The sequence below is a fragment of the Notolepis coatsorum genome, assembly GCF_963971535.1.
Source record: "Notolepis coatsorum genome assembly, chromosome: 13".
NCBI lineage: Eukaryota > Metazoa > Chordata > Actinopteri > Aulopiformes > Paralepididae > Notolepis > Notolepis coatsorum.
In genome coordinates, this window is record NC_140177.1 from 401,701 (window position 1) to 419,775 (window position 18,075).

The 18,075-nt window shown below is 44.0% G+C and overlaps 1 protein-coding gene across 1 annotated transcript in view; it reads left to right on the forward strand.

The window, feature by feature from the left end:
* tapbp.1 (TAP binding protein (tapasin), tandem duplicate 1) overlaps window positions 1–17,140 on the forward strand; it is a gene marked incomplete at its 5' end in the record, with an annotated part of 45,281 nt that extends 28,141 nt beyond the window's left edge. Inside the window, 9 exon segments of the mRNA XM_084327041.1 lie at window positions 1,807–1,989; window positions 5,238–5,264; window positions 5,267–5,485; window positions 6,131–6,420; window positions 6,422–6,506; window positions 8,153–8,479; window positions 10,168–10,269; window positions 16,582–16,604; window positions 16,734–17,140. Of these exon segments, the coding sequence (XP_084183167.1) occupies window positions 1,807–1,989; window positions 5,238–5,264; window positions 5,267–5,485; window positions 6,131–6,420; window positions 6,422–6,506; window positions 8,153–8,479; window positions 10,168–10,269; window positions 16,582–16,604; window positions 16,734–16,745 (1,268 nt within the window). The 3' untranslated portion in view covers window positions 16,746–17,140.
* Window positions 17,141–18,075: the final 935 nt, after the last annotated feature.

The following is an 18,075-nucleotide window of genomic DNA, read 5'->3' on the forward strand; positions in this document are numbered from 1 at the left end:
AACTCCCTCCCCATGCGCAGATTGCCCACGGAGTCTCTGGAATGTCCAGAGTTCTAGTTTATCAATCTGCGCATGCGGAGTTCGGGAGTATGTGCGGAAAGGTGACTATAGCTCGGCCAAGAAAGTACCGATCGACTTGGGATTGGTCTCTCCGTGTTCAGGAGACTCCGGTGTATAAGAGTCTATATTGGATCATGTCTCCAGCACCCCCACAGCCGTAGCTACAACCACTTAATGTCAAGGCTATCATCCACATCCATTCATTTCCTCCCCCCCGCTCTCTCTCCCATGAGCTCAATGTAACGCGGAAGTGCAGTGGTCTATATCGACACACAACACGCGTGAAGTGAAAGTGAAAACTAATTTATTTAGGGGATTGAAGGGAGATCCGGATCTATTTATCTTCCCTTGTATTCTAGAACATGAGCAGTATTTCTACAATTTACAAGCTTTCCCTGATCGCGTTGTTCTACTTCGTCCAATGTAAGTAACGTTAGTCGATGTTGTTGTTCAACGTAGTGCCGAAACCCGACCAATCTTTCGCCGTCGACTAAAGGCATTTCTTCAATCAATATCTGAAATGGGGGAACAAAACGAACCTTCTTCCTAATATACTACTGTACTACATACAATCAACACTGTAGCACTCAAGTCTGAACACTTTGATGCACATTGTTTCAGCTGATAGAGTTGTGCCCTTCCTGATGACTTGTCGTACAGAAGTTGTAAGTCGCTTTGGATAAAAGAAAAGCGTCAGCTAAATGTAAATGTAACGTTGCTTTATAAACAAGAGAAGCAAATGCACAGGAAAGGTAAGAGCTTTGTGTTGATTGTATAACGTCAGGCTATTGTCTGCTGGTGTCATTTGTCATACAAGAGAGAGAGACAGACATACAGACAGTCAAAGAGAGAGAGAGACAGAGTAGATAAGATGCCGGTTTAGTATGGAGTGTTTGTTTGTTATATTTCTACTAACAAGCGCAAATTATTGTTGACCAACTAACCGACAGCTAATAAGGGAAATCAAATTTCACTCAAGGACAAGATTAAATTAGGAGTTTGTCAAAAGATCATAGCCCCTCTGTATAGTTTCGTGTTCCTTCGCTCTCCATGCTCAATGTAGAGGGTTCTGTTTCTTCGTCATCAAGATTAATATCTTATCATATATGTATCCACATAAAGAACGCCTGATCCGTTTTGTTTCTTTTATGTGAATAGTTTAACAAGTGAACCAAACTTCTCCTCCATTACAAACACCACAAACACTCCCAGCTGTGACACACCATTTTCACCCCTGTGCGCACTGACAGCTGACTGATGACCGCTGACAGCTAGGTATACGTGCTCGGCTTCCCGCCACTGCGTCATACCGTCATGTATTTACGTACTGCAAGTACAAGAACAAAACACACAAGACTTAGAATAGAGTTGAACCACATTTCAATACAACACAGGCATGAACGTATAGGCTACTCACTTTAACACAAACATAACAACCATAACATAATATGATCCCATTTTCAACATATGAGAACAATTATCTCAACACCCTCCCTCTCTCTGTCTCCCCCTCTCTCTGTCCCCCCCTCTCTCTTTCTCTCTCAATCCCCCCTCTCTCTCTGTCTCCCCGCCCCCCCCTCTCTCTCTCTCTCTCTCTCTCTCTCTCTCTCTCTCTCTCTCTCTCTCTCTCTCTCTCTCTCTCTCTCTCTCTCTCTCTCTCTCTCTCTCTCTCTCTCTCTCCCCTCCTTCTCTCTCTCTCTCCCCTCCCGCCTTCTCTCTCTCTCTCTCCCTCCCTCCCTCACCCAGGCTATGGGAGCACCTGTCCTGTGCTGGAGTGCTGGCTGATGAGAGGTCAAGGTGGAGGCCTCCGCATGAGTCAGGAGAAATCCCTGCTTCATGTCAGGACCGTCCCCCACCACCAGGAGGCTGGTCAACGACAACAACTCGCTCTGGCAGAAGTCAAGCCTGAGACGGTCTACTATATAACAGGTTAGTCCTGAGAGGTTCTACTGTATAACAGGACCATGTTAAAACTGAAGATGTAGAGCGAACACAGGACCATGTTAAAACTGAAGATGTAGAGCGAACAGACCATGTTAAAACTGAAGATGTAGAGCGAACAGACCATGTTAAAACTGAAGATGTAGAGCGAACACAGGACCATGTTAAAACTGAAGATGTAGAGCGAACACAGGACCATGTTAAAACTGAAGATGTAGAGCGAACAGACCATGTTAAAACTGAAGATGTAGAGCGAACAGACCATGTTAAAACTGAAGATGTAGAGCGAACAGACCATGTTAAAACTGAAGATGTAGAGCGAACAGACCATGTCAAAACTGAAGATGTAGAGCGAACAGACCATGTTAAAACTGAAGATGTAGAGCGAAAGCGAACAGACCATGTTAAAACTGAAGATGTAGAGCGAACAGACCATGTTAAAACTGAGGATGTAGAGCGAACAGACCATGTTAAAACTGAAGATGTAGAGCGAACACAGGGCCATGTTAAAACTGAAGATGTAGAGCGAACAGACCATGTTAAAACTGAGGATGTAGAGCGAACAGACCATGTTAAAACTGAGGATGTAGAGCGAACAGACCATGTTAAAACTGAGGATGTAGAGCGAACACAGGACCATGTTAAAACTGAAGATGTAGAGCGAACAGACCATGTTAAAACTGAAGATGTAGAGCGAACACAGGGCCATGTCAAAACTGAAGATGTAGAGCGAACAGACCATGTTAAAACTGAAGATGTAGAGCGAACAGACCATGTTAAAACTGAAGATGTAGAGCGAACACAGGACCATGTTAAAACTGAGGATGTAGAGCGAACAGACCATGTTAAAACTGAAGATGTAGAGCGAACAGACCATGTTAAAACTGAAGATGTAGAGCGAACAGACTATGTCAAAACTGAAGATGTAGAGCGAACAGACCATGTCAAAACTGAAGATGTAGAGCGAACAGACCATGTTAAAACTGAAGATGTAGAGCGAACAGACCATGTTAAAACTGAGGATGTAGAGCGAACAGACCATGTTAAAACTGAGGATGTAGAGCGAACAGACCATGTTAAAACTGAGGATGTAGAGCGAACAGACCATGTTAAAACTGAAGATGTAGAGCGAACACAGGACCATGTTAAAACTGAGGATGTAGAGCGAACAGACCATGTTAAAACTGAGGATGTAGAGCGAACAGACCATGTTAAAACTGAAGATGTAGAGCGAACAGACCATGTTAAAACTGAGGATGTAGAGCGAACAGACCATGTTAAAACTGAAGATGTAGAGCGAACAGACCATGTTAAAACTGAAGATGTAGAGCGAACAGACCATGTTAAAACTGAAGATGTAGAGCGAACAGACCATGTTAAAACTGAAGCGTGTGAGTCTGTTGAATAACTGAAGCATCTGTTGAATAACTGAAGCATCTGTTGAATAACTGAAGCGTCTGTTGAATAATTGCAACACGACACAGATTTCCCCGCCTTTGGCTACGTTCTCACTGCAGGCAGAAGTAGGCCCGAATCCGGGGCGCTCCAGTAGCACACCACATAGCACGCTGAGTCGCGAAGCGGTCATCCCGGGTTCGTTTCCCAGACCCGGTGGCCATATGCTGCATGTCTTCCCTTCTTCTCCTCCCGTTTATCCCTCTCTCCTCTGTCGGTCCTGCGTGGCCAAGAAAAAGCTGTCTGTCCTGCGTGGCCAGAAAAAAAGCGAATAAAGATAATAAAAAAATAAAATACAAAGAAGTGGCCCCGAATCTGATTTCTTTGCTCATAATGTGACCAGTTTTCTTCACAACAGTGAGCAGCACAAATCACATGGAATCTGATCTTTTCAATTTTAATTTGGGGCCACTTTCATAATCCGGTCCTACATCAGATACAGGTCTGATTCTTTTTGTGATGCAGCCTAATGTCTGAACAGTCGTGTCAGAATTATTCGAAAGTATTCTGGGTGATACTTCTGTACAAGTGACAGTGGCTCGGGAGGTAGAGCAGTCGCCTGGCAATCCGGAGGTTCCCGGTTCGATTCCCGCTCCTCCCGGGCAGCGTGTCGATGTGTCCTTGTGAGCAAGACACTTAACCCCTAATTGCTCCCGATGAGCAGGTTGGCACCTTGCGTGGTCGCCTCCGCCGTCGGTGTGTGAATGTGTGAGTGAACGGGTCAAATGTGAGGAACAAATTGTAAAGCGCTTTGGATAAAAGCACCATATAAAAAAGCAGCCATTTACCATTTACCAAGCAGATTTTGTGGAAAATCTATCAAATAAAAACTGTATTTAGTTGATGAAATATTTTTGTTGACTAAATATTTTAGTTGATGAAATATTTTTTCATTTCAGTGTCACAGTATGACATCGATCTTAAAAAAAAAAAAAAATTGGAGGCCCTCGCCACTAGGGGGAGCTCGGGGCCGGGCCCACGGGCCGCGGCCCAAACGCGTGTAACTGTTCCGCAACAGTAAGTGACTTCCGGGGTAGGCCTGATTGGCCCCGACAGGCACGTGACGCGCAACTTTCTCTGCGCGCGGCACGCTACCGCGGAGCCGAGCGGCAGAGCTTACGGAATTACGTAACCGTCCAAATACGCCATGACTCTCATATCGGCGCTATAGCTCACCTGGCAGAGCAGCGGTCCTGCGATCCTGCGGTCCGTTGTTGGTGAGTTCGAATCCCATCAAATCTTTTTTTTTAACGTGATTTTTTTTTTTAACGTGTATTCTTTCGCCGGTTAAGGTTAGGCATGGTTAAGGTTAAGGTTAAGGTTATGCATTGTTTCGGAGTTGGTTAAGGTTAGAACGGTTAAGTTTAGGCGCTGTTAAGGAGCTGGTTAAGGTTAGAGTTTGTCTTAGAGAATGGCAATATTCTTTCTATGGTTAAGGTTAGGCATGGTTAAGGTTAAGGTTAAGGTTAGGCATTGTTTCGGAGTTGGTTAAGGTTAGAACGGTTAAGTTTAGGCGCTGTTAAGGAGCTGGTTAAGGTTAGAGTTTGTGTTAGAGAATGGCAATAGACAGCCTATTTCCGCGCGACAGCTCTCAGCAGCCTCGTTGCGCGTCCTGAGTTTGCCGCGTCACGTGCCTGTCGGGGCCAATCAGGCCTACCCCGGAAGTCACTTACTGTTGCGGAACAGGTACACGCGGCCCAAACGACCCGGTCGTTAATCCGGGCTTGCCCTGCTGCCACCCTCTGCCCTCCAGAGAACCTCAACCTCTCTTTCTGCCCCAGACCCTGCTGCCACCCTCTGCCACTCCTCCCTCCTCCGGCCAGAGGTTCCCTCCAGAAGCCAGACTGTGAGATCAGTCCTTTCCTGCCTCAGCCCTCCAGCGTCCGCTGGGCCGCCTCGCTCACAGACTCCGCCCTCAGCCCTGTGTACCTGCAAGCCGATTGGTTCTCGGCTGCCTTGCGGGGCCTCGACGACCAGCTGGTGTTGTTCAGTGTCATGCGTGCTGCCACGGCAACCAAAGAACTCAATGGTAATCAGTCTGGAATCACTCTGCAGCTTGTTGCTGGTCTGCCAATTGGACATTTTCTGGCGTTTTCTTTCTCATCAGGGTGACTCTCTCTCTCTCTCTCTCTCGCTCTCTCTCTTCTCTCTCTCTCTCTCTCTCTCTCTCTCTCTCTCTCTCTCTCTCTCTCCTCTCTCTCTCTCTCTCTCTCCTCTCTCTCTCTCTCTCTCCCTCCCTCCCCTCCCCCCCTCCCTCCCTCCCTCTTCTTACCATATATATATCTGTCTGTACATACCTGCAGATAATCCTTTTTACATATCTGTAGATACTATAACTGTACATAACCCTTACCTACTCTTACTAGTTAGACTGCTGGCCAATATGACTTACTAGTTACTACCATAGTGTCTTTATACCTGTATCACTGTACATATTAATACTACAACTCTGTACATATACATCTGATTAGTACTATTACTCAATAGTAGTAGTAGTAGTACTCATTTATATATTTTATACCAGTTTAATCACCTGTACATTGTATATTACTATTGCACTTTACTGTTACATTTGCACTCATAAATCTCTTTTCGTTGTACTGTACTTGTGCTGTATGATGATGACGATACATTTCAATAATCTAATCTACCCCCCCCCCCCTCTCTCTCTCAGTCATCCTGAGTGTCTCCAGCAGAACCGTCTCCGTGCGGTCCAGACTCGGTGAACCCACACTGCTGGACTGCGGGTTCTGGGTCGACGCCGCCTCTCCCCTCTCCGGGTCGGGCTTTGCCATCGAGTGGCGGTACCAGTCCAGGGGCGACGGGCGGTTGATCCTGGCCTACGACGGCAAGTCAGTCCGACGCCTGTCGCAGGGCGGGGGGGGAGAAGAGCGGGGGCGAGCCTGGACGTCACCGCCCGCGCACAGGAGGACGGGAACGCACTCGCTGCTCCTTCGGGGGGCCACCGATGCGCCACTCCGGGACCTATATCTGCACCGTGTACCTGCCCTACGTGCTGGCTGAGGTCACCGTGGAGCTGGAGGTCGTAGGTGAGAGGAGACCCGTGTCCTGAATCCTGTGGGTTAAAGGTATCGTCTCTAGAACAGGGGGTTCTCAATTTTTTTTTCTTTTTTTTTTAATCCACTTTTTCTCCTCTTTTTCTATTTTTCTCCCATCCCAAGTACCCGCTGTGCCAATTCTCCCTCCCCTGTCTTGAACATTTGCTCGCATATGCCCCCCACTGGCCGGTTGTAGGGAGGATAGAAGCCTTGCATCACGTGTCCCCTCCGGTACACGAGGAGGCAGCCAGTCACATCTTTTCACCTGCCAGCGCCGACTCTCATTGGCGAGGTGTAACGTGTGGGAGGCTCACACTACCCACCGCCATTTCCTGTCTCTGCTGTGCAGGCGTCCCCAACCGACGTGTAGGAGTCGTTGTCTACAACGTCCAGATTACCACCCATCGACTTCCACCCGCTAACGCCAATTGAGTTAGTATGATGACTGGCCCAAGCCGGAGGCAACGCGACAGCCCGGAGTCGAACCCGGTGTCTCTTGCGTTGGTGACCGAGCGCAATGTCCGCTGCGCCACCCCAGCCGCCTGTTCTCAAACTTTTTTATATCAAGTCAATCAAGCAGGCATTCAGGAGACTCTACAGGAAGGGGCGGGCTCTACCTGAAAAGAGAAACATAGAAATAAAGATTAGCACAATAGGTGAATATAGCACCATATCAACTATAATATGAAGGAGATAACTTACCTATACTAACCTAATGTTTTACATGGTATGACTGTATGAATGTTACAATAGATTAACAAATGCAACAATAATGTCCTACCTATGTAACTGAAGAGATGCCCACTTTCCAGAATCTTGATCCTACAACCTCCATCTGGTATCCAGTATTTGCCTGTTCTTTAGTTCAAGTTCAAGTTTTTTTTATTAGTTGTCATACAGAAGTACAGAATACTTTTATACAAAATGCTTCTTGCTGTTTCGCTCCAGAGACTGTGCTAGGCAAAAATAGATAAGTATAAAATAAGTATAGCAAGTATAAATAGAAGTCAAGTACGTAGACAAAAATGTTCAGTATATACATATATACAATGCTCAATGTAGAGTAGAAGTAACTGAGTTACCATACAATATACTATACAGTGCAAAGCAGAAGTGGGGTGAGGTACAATTTAGGTACACTTTACAGTAAGGTGTAATGAGGTATGGGTTGTAGTGCAAATTCTTTACCAATAAATATAAAGTGTGCTTAGGTGTACTAAAGTGGTTAAAGTGGGGTGCTGCAGTGAGTTGTATGTTTAAAGTGAGTGTGTGCGTGTGGATGTGTGTGCTGTGAGTGCATTTGATGGTTGTTACATAGTGTTATTGTTCGTTAATAAATTCTGTACCATTAGCAGGCAAAGACAGTATGTCTGCTAGTCTCCAGTTTGTCACATTGTGGAGACAAGGTTTCGGCTTGGTTTTAATGGTTTCAATGACAAATATTAGCAATTTTAATAAGCGCCGTTTATCTAAGCTGAGCAATAAATCTGGAAACTTTTTTTATGGGACAACTGACTGGTGAAGGAAAATAAATGCCGGAAAATGAAAATTCCCAGATATGCCTTTACCAATTAATACCATTTAATGCCTCATACATTCTTTCTTCTCTTCTTATGCCCCCCCCCCCCCCCCCCCAGAGCCTCCCTCCCTCTCGGTCCACCCCTCGCCCCTCCCCCCCGCCGTGCCGGGCCAGGCGGTGACGCTGCAGTGCGAGGCCCGGGGGTTCGCCCCCCTCTCCCTGGAGCTGAGCTGGGAGTTCAGAGGAGCCGACGACGACGGCGGGGGGGTCCGGTCCCTGGGGCGGGGCAGCGTCACGGGCCACAGGCGGGCGTGGGACCGGACCTACAGCCAGGGCACCAGCCTGGAGCTGGACCCCGCCGCACTGGGCCGGGGCGGGGAGGTCACCTGCGTGGCGGAGCACCCCGGGGGCACCCGTCGTGCCAGCGTCACGCTCACCGTCAGCGGTGAGGAGGTCAAGGACTCGTCTGACCGGATCAGAACACGGGATATATATATATATATATATTTGTATTTTTATTTAACCTTTATTTAAATGGCGGCCTGGCGAGAGGACAAGAGGACGTCTCCAAGGGTAACGGGGAAAGGACACAAAAAATGTATAAATAAAATAGGAAGGAGACAGACGATACAAACATCACAGAGACAGCAAAAATGTTCTATCGATAAAGGGAAGTGGAACATGGAACAGCCTTCCGGTCCCCTTAAGGCAGTGTTTCTCAAAGTGGGGGGCGCGCCTTCCAGGGGGGGCGCAGAGGCATGACAGGGGGGGCCTTGAGATTTATATAATTTTTTTTTTTTTTTTTTTTTTAATTACAGAAAATTATCACTAAAGTGCTATCTGTTGCAGCTGCACTGCTCTCCATGAAAATACCATTTCTCAAAATCTGAAAATCATTATTTAATAAAACACAAAAGGATCACCAAGTTACTCTGGATAAAAAAACCTTTACAGACAACATTGAGACAAAGCTTCCAATCCTGACACATCTCCATCCAAACTCTTGGAAGAACTCTTTGAAATCTCATCTGATACCACATAGAGAGCTAGTTTCAGAGTGTGGTGCTGAGTACCAAGTATCTCATGATGCAGCAGTTAAGGTGTTGATACCATTCAGCACCACATACAGTATCTGTGTGAAGCTGGCTTTTCATCCATGACAGCTCTGAAAACAAAATATAGGGCCAATTTGAAAGGTCACGATATTGGTGTTATTTCAATAAATTTAAACATGGCCCATTTCATGACTATTTTGTTGGGGCGAGGGGGGGGGGGCCAAAATATTTTGGTCCGTCAAAGGGGGGCCTGACAGAAAAAGTTTGAGAAGCACTGCCTTAAGGGAATGTACCACCCTGTCCACCTTTAGGGGCCAACTCAGGAAATGGCTGTTAGACAGCCAAATATGCACTCATTAGGGATGTTAGTGATGTTGTACTGACTGAATGTCATGTTAAGTGTGGTCATGTCAGTGATGTCAGTTTTTATGAATGAACGATGTATGGTCCGTTTTGTGTTTGTTTTATGTTAGGACTACGGGTGGAAATTAGCCCTGTGCTATTCCCGGCATATTTACGTCCTTATCATGCTGTGATGTTATGCATACACTCGTGTAAATGATGTTCATTAATTTGCATTGTAAACTAATCTTAAATCTTAAATGATGCATACATCACAGAGGTAAGAGACAGACGATACATACATCACAGAGGTAAGAGACAGATGATACATACATCACAGAGGTAAGAGACAGATGATACATACATCACAGAGGTAAGAGACAGACGATACATACATCACAGGATTGGGGGCTTGAGTGGGGAGGGCTGTTGAGCTGGGGGGGGGGGGGGGGGGGGGGGGGGAGGGTTATATGTTTAAATTTCCGTAATTTTTTTTTATGAATAGATTTATTATGAAAAAAAATATATATACTGTATATATTGTTCTTTGGTGGCCCTGTGTCATGTAGCACCTGCCAGAGGGGTGCTTGCCAAATTCAACAGAAATGTATTGGGACTGGAATTCACTGGGCGTTTTGCCTGTTACAGAGTACGTACATCTCAGACACCTGTCTCTACACTGAGGAAAGTGAATTCAATCAACCCAGGGCTTCAATTCTCTCCGTTTCCCTTTCAGGAGTCAACCCTCCATCCATTGAAGACTCTATGGCGATGGTTGCTGTGGCCTTAGCACTCTATGGTCTGATCACGGTCGTCTCCTGGACCTTCACCAGCTCAGGTAATACAAACATAACAATCAGGAAAAACATTATTGATGATGATTTATAAGATGTATAAGATATATTGGATAGATAAGATATATTAGATATATAATATTTATAAGATATATAATATTTATAAGATATAATTATAATATTTATAAAATATCTATATAATTACAAGATGTATAATATTTATAAAATGTATACGATTTATAAGATATATAATATTTATAAGATATATAGGATGTATACGATTTATACGATATATAAGATATATAGGGTGTATACGATTTATACGATATATAAGATATATAATTTTTATAATATTTATAAGATAAGGAAACAATACGTTCTAGTTCCTGAGGGGGTATTGTGTCATGTCCACCACATGGCAATGAATTGACCATATTCATACGGCAGCCATTTTGCTCTTATAATCCTTCTATATACCTACTTATACACATGCATATAATCCATATAACTCTGTATGATAGCATGTACAATAATGCTGTATATACTGTATATATTTATTCTTACATATACTGTATCTATCCACATCTGTCTGTACATACCTGCATATCATCCTTTTTTCACATCTGTAGATACTATATCTGTACATATCCCTTACCTACTCTTACTAGTTACGCTGCTGGCCAGTATGACTTACTACCATAGTAAAAAGGTTTTGCCGAATTTCCATCAGCATGCATGTGACTTGTCCCACCAGAGGCAAGGATATATTAGACCACTGCTACTCGCAATTTAAGGACGGGTACAAGTCACAGGCTCGTAGTCCCATTTGGTAAACCTGATCACGACGCCATCTTTCTTATGCCAAAATACAGACAAAGTCTCGAGCACGTTGCCGTAGTAACGCGAGAAGCGAAGCGTTGATCTGTGGAATTGGAGAACACACTGCAAGAGGCACTCGCGTGCACAGACTCAAGTCAAGTCAAGAGTTTTATTTGTCACGGCATACAAGTATACAATGAAATGCGGGTGGTCTTGCCCGCAACGATGTGCAATACAGTAGTAACAACATATAATATAATCCAATAAAACAACATTGTGCAATAAACAAGTAACATAGTAGGGCATATCGGTATTTGTACATAGTTATTTACATATTTTATACAATCTCAGGTTATGCTATACTATTTTTAAAGTGACCTTTCCTTAGTGGCCATAAGTGTGGGCGTGTGCAGCATGAGTGTGTGCTTGCTCATGTTACTGGAGACTGGAGCGTGTTTTGTGAGAACACAGATAATACTAATGGCTACACTGAAACAGTGCTGGACTATGTTGGTACTCCGGTAGAAGAAACAATACCCTCCACCACAATTAGAGTTTTCCCAAACCAAAAGGATATATAAGGGTATATAAATCCGTCCGTGAGCAGGGACGCGGGAAGGGGGGGTGCGGGGGGTGCTGCAGCACCCCCTCTCAATTATTGCAAAAAAAAAAAAAAAAATATATATATATATATATATATATTTTTTTTTTATGACAGTATTTATATATTTGTATATACTGTAACTGTATAACTGTAACACTGTATATTATAAGTTTATCCTGCTCAAAGCACGTCACCATTTTAATATTGTGTGTATTGAGCCGTACTGTATTGTAGCCATTCTCCAATCTGTTAAATAAAGTTTTCATTCATTCATTACACTACTGTATGTACACAATCATACGTGTAAAACGAGTAGATTTTCGAGTGATGACAGACTGTCACAGACTGATTGAATGACAGGTGAAACAACTAATTGTATTCACCTCCTGTCTCCCGCCCTTCCCACGCGCCACGAACCACTGAGCTACTGTGATACAGTGCTTGCGCAGTCAGTCGATTTGAGCTAGTAGTCAGACTTTGCTAGCACAGAATGTCTCACTCGCAGAAAAGAAAAATATCAGATTTATTTTCGAAACGTCCCGCCGGTCCCAGTGACAGTCCCACTAAATCTGATAAACGTCAGAGAGAGACAGAGACGACAGGTTCAGCCTCAGCATCAGGTATTGAAGAGTTAACTGAGGCCCCGTCCACACGAACGCTGGGTTTAATGTAACCGTGATTGTATGTGCGCAGTTGCACTGTTCGGCCACACACAACCGGGGATTTGCTACACTGCAACCGCGGTCTTTGAAACCGGTGGCCAGGGTGGAGTTGTGCGGTTTTGCAGTTGCGTGTGGGCATAGCAACCGAGGTTATTCCCAGTGTTTACAGCAGAGCTGTCGCAATTATTCCCCATGTTCACGGCAGACCGCGGGGTAGAGAGATTAGAGCAGAGCCAACTACACCAGTGTTTACAGCAGTCCCAAGTAGCGTTATATGAAAATGATTGTAACAAACTTTTGTTCAAAACGTATCGTCTGTGTTGAAGAGTGTTGTGATCGACTGATGTCTGTTGACGCTCAGAGTAAACATGTAGCTGCAGCTAAACTAAACTCATGTGTTGTCAAGTTATTGTTATAAGGAACCCAGTCCAGACTGCATCCCCTTAACAATTGTTTGTATTGAGCCGTATTGTATTGTACCCATTCTGCAATGTGTTAAATAACGTTTGCATCCATTCATTATACTAGCGTTAACGTTACATTATTACGTTAGCATTTAAGCTATATACTATACATAGAGAATGCCATTGACATTAGCATGTAGCTAACAACACCGGAGATCTTTTTTGTGAGACTAAACTATCCGCTCTTGGTGGTAAATTGTGTTGCTGATGGTTTTGTTTCATCAACAAAATGAGAGGCAGAACACAGTGAATGTATCCGTTTGTTTATTGCAGTTTCTTTCTTTGCTGAAAATATATGTTCCGTTGGCAAAATGATCAATAGGGTCCAGCTGTGCTTCTAAACAGGAAGTTTACTTCTTCTTTTTCAGTAAATTAATGGCAGATCGCGACCCAACAGGAAGTTTAGTGAGCGTTCAGTCTTTTCTGATTGGTTGAAATGGCCTTCATGTCTGAACAACATCGCCGCCTACTGCTTTGGCATTGTATTACATTGTACTAAATGTATCGGTTGCTGGGTTCCAGCTCTGCCCGTGAGTACGCAGTTATACACGGTTGTCCACCTGTGTTCACCGTGTGGACGGAGTTTTATTTTTTCAAACTTCGGTCATATTAAATCCAAACTCTCGTGTGGACAGGGCCTGAGTCTGTTCCCCTATACCCCCCCTCGGGCGCCAGGGGCTTCCACTGAGGGGTGATGCAAATAGGGATGGGGTGTTATGGCAGCTCATGATGGAAAGAGTGCGCACCGAGTCTGATCCCGAGTTGAAGAATTGGCTCCAAAAGAGAGACAACTGGATGTCCAACAACATCCAAAACGAAATCTTACAGCTGCTTGCCCATGATATTAGAGGCAAAGCATCCAAAAGCCCAATCTTTGGCTTGAGCGCTGACGGAACCACTGATGTCACTCACTGGAAAAGAACAATTCTCATGTAATATACAGTTAGCCGATGACAACTTGGAAGCTCAGAACTTCTTTTGGGGTTTTTACAATGCCCGGCCCAGACACAACAGCCGAGACGCTGTTTTTGTGTATAAAATACTTTTACGCCTCGACCTGCCCATGGAGAGGCTGATAGGATACTGTTTTGACGGGGCCAGCAACATGTCTGGGGGGTACAGGCTAGACCAGGGGTTCCCAAACTTTTCAGGCCGCGACCCAAAAAAAACGGTGTCAGAGAGCCGCGACCCCCACTATTATAGGAGGTAAAAAAAATTATTTTAAATGGAAATGTATGGTTGAAACATGCAAACGTTCAAACGCACACACACTAATAAGCATTGGAGGCTTTTAACCAGGGCCGGACTGGGGAAATCATTCAGGCCAGGAAATATAGTGCAAAATATAGCCCCAGTCAGGCCACTTTTTAAGCAGGGGGTCTGGGGGTCCCCCACCAGGAATTTCTTTGTTACAAAGACTTAATTTCCTGCATTCTGGTGCAGGCATTTTTTTTATTTGTACCCTTTAAATGCCAGTGTTTGTGATGGCATCACAACTTAGTTAAAAAACAGGCTAGCATATGTATGATTAGCAACAACACAGATTTTTATGGATTTTCAGTTTTTTGTAATTGATAAATACAATATTTTATTCAACTTCAGCCCTGATCATAACACCACATATTCATTTTATAATTCTAACCCTTTAAATGCCAGTGTGTGTGATGGCATATATTTGCAATATATCAAATGCAAAGTACATTTTTCTGGGGGGGATTATTACAGGCTAGCATGTGTCAATGATTAGTAGTTTTTCGTAAGGATCCCGCCTCCACCAATCACATGCGGCTCCCTTTGTGTGTGTGTGAGAGCAAGAGAGAGAGAGAGAGAGAGAGAGAGATAGTTCTCCAACTTGTGTGAGTTGCAGTGATCTCCTGGTTGTTCCCCACCTAGGTTATATAACTATTGCGCTGGTGCAAATAGAAACACTGGCCTGGCCTGCTTCTAAGTTCAGTGGCCTGACCGAAAAAAAAAAAAAAAAAAAACGTTTTTTTTTATCTGGCGACCCCCCAGCACCCCCTGCCGTTTTATAGTTCCCGCGTGCCTGTCCGTGAGGCTCTGAAAGCGCGCACCTCAGCCTACAACGCTGGGCTTGTGACAGGCAACATGAACGAGCACAAGGTGGCGAGATGCAACGTAAGGAGGACAGTAATAGAGGCAAAACGGCGATACAGGGATATGGTGGAACTTCAATTTGAACAGGCTGATTCCAGAGGTATGTGGCAGGGCCTCAAAACGATGACAGATTACAAAGGCACCTCCCCCAAGCTGAACAATGATATCTCCCTGGCGAATGAGCTCAATACCTAGGGGAGGGAATCACCAGTTTCATCACGATACGATATCGATTCTTTGGACAACGATGCGATATTTGCCGATATCACAAAGTCTGCCACGATACGATACGATTAGATTCATGTGCCTGCGATTGATATGAGACGATATTATATATACCCATTTAACACAATCAGTAACATTTAGATCAGGGGTAGGCAACCCTAGGCACGCGTGCCTGCATAGGCACGCGGGGGCATTTTCATTGGCACAGGGGGCAGCATTAACATTTTTTAAAGAAATTTAAAAAAAAATCTTTTCTTTTTTTTGCTTTGAAATATTATAGTGAAATATTTTGCACTGTTGTCGCATTTATCTTGTTGAAATCCTCCCACAGGTTATTTTTTTTAAGTCGAGTATATCAAGGAGGCTTTTCTCTGTAGCTCAGATGTTTTGTTTGAAGGCTTGCCAAACAAAGAGACAATCAAATCAAGGATAAAAGATATCCCCATGTCAGCTTGAAGTGTAGAGCGACGCATCAACGAAATGTCAGAAAATATCAGAACAGCAAACAGCTGGATTAAAATATGCTCCGGTGTGCAGCTTAAAGTGACCAACTACAGCCCCCAGATAACGGAGCTCAGTAAAGCAAAACTGTTTGTCTGCATTGCACCCCCGCCCCAACTCAGATTTAGGGTTGATACAACCATCATAATAATATTGTTAATAATAACAATAACAATAATGATGTAATAATGTAAAAATTATCATTAAAAATACCTGATTATGAGAAATGTTTTTTACGATGCATGGAATATTGTTGAGGCACTCTAGTTACAACTATATTTCAAACAGGCACTTCATGTCAAAAAGGTTGCTGACCCCTGATTTAGATCAACTAAAAAAAGGCAACGGAAATGTCATTTGACATTTTTATTTTTGAGCTCTTCCAGACATTTAAATGAAAAACAATCTATTGTTTTTTAATACAAATAGACCTCCTGTTCACTGTAAAGTGCCACGTGTTGATATATTGAGCTTTAAACTTTATGACATTTTTTCTTGGAACTCACAACACACAACCTAAAACCCCTTCCTCTCCCAAACCATTCCTACAATTGTTTTATGTTGCATGATTATCATGAATACATTTATAATTATTATGTATTGTATTTTTTATGTTTTAAATATCAACATTATCTGTCCATCCTCAGTAAATTTACTATCAATATAATATACTCGTCTGACTTCATCTGGTCTTTCCAAAACGCACACACACACACAGAAAGGGAGAATATCCAGTTTAATCACCTACATTGTATATTATTATTGCACTTTACTGTTACATTTGCACTCTGGTTGGATGCCAAACTTATTTTTGTTGTACTGTGCTTGTGCTACACGATGACAATACATTTGAATCTAATCTAATCTGATAATAATATAAAAAGGTGATGAATGATGCATGTCCCTTTAATGCTTAGGTTGATCTAACTCTTGTATTGATCTTTACACGGTTCTACACATCCTCAGATCATGCTGACAAACAAGAGAAGGTAATTGTACTGTTTTCATCCATTCACATTTTTATTGCAAATGCGGTTTTCGCAAATCGTACTCTTGTTTACTCATTGTCTGTATTGAACTATTGTATATTGATAACTATACATTTCTTTCAATTACAGAAAGAGAAGTGAATAAGGACGAAGTCAAGTCATTTATTTATAAAGCACGTTTAAGAACTCAAGAGCCAACCAAAGTGCTGTACAATCAAAGCATAAAATGTCATAATATAAAATACAAAAAGGCACAGCAGGACAAGACGGTACATTCAGAGAATAGGACAACGGTAGGCCAACACACGGATAGGGGAGCACAAAGTACAGTATAGCACACAGGGGACAGAGGAGCACAAGAAGAGATACAATGGGGAGGGGGCAGGATAAAATTGCATGGGAGTGTGTGAGTTAGGGTGTGGGAAAATCAGGGTTTATTGAAGGCTAGGGAGTAAAAGTGGGTTTTTAGTCAGGCCTTAAATGTCTCCAGCGAGGGGGCAGATCGGATCTCCAGGGGTAGCTGGTTCCACAGCTTAGGGGCCACGGCCTTGAAAGAGCGATTGCCTCTCTTTTTGAGTCTGGTGCGGGGGGGGGGGGGGGGGGGGACACACACACACCCGCCGAGCCTGGTTGGATGATCTTAGTGACCTAGGTGCTGAGTAGGGGGTGATGAGCTCTGTGATGAATAGGGGTGCTGCACCCGATAGTACCTTAAAGGCCAACCTTCATGTTGTATTTTTGTTCAATAAACAATGTGGACTAGGCCAACGGTGACTTTCATGAAGAAGGGTGAAAAAGTATTGAAATTGACCCAGTTTTAGCGTTTTTATCAAACATTTTGTCTGCCCAACACAATCACCACGCACGTGGATATTTTAATCAATGGTTCATAACGTGCGCGTGTAATCGAAATGATGTCGTCACAACAGGTGCAGGGCACCAGGGGGCTCACCAGGGGGCTCAGAAAGTCACACACAGCTAGTGGCAGGCACTGCAGGCAGAGAGCCTTGCTACTACTAGCCGAATGAAAATGTATCTGTTTCACCTAACAACACTATTGCTCCGTGATCATAGCCATCCATCTCTAAAGCTAACCACTATTTGTAAAAGCCACAACCACGTTACCATATTTGTAATAATGTAAATCATTGTGTCGTTGTACATATTGTGTATACACCGTTAGAAGCTAATGTAACAGAGGCAACTCGCCCCTGCCACGAATTCGACCATGCCTTGAGTGGGAGTCGAACCCCAGGCGTCCGCACTGCGGGCGACATCACAAACCGTTGCGCCAAGAAAGGAATTCCCTTCTAAGCGCTCAGTTTGGATGCCTCTGGGGAGTGAGTTTTACACCCGTTACACTCACCCCCCCTAAACTCACACCACCCAAGGCATCCGGGTCTACGGCACCAGTGTAACAGAGGCAACTCGCCCCTGCCACGAATTCGACCATGCCTTGAGTGGGAGTCGA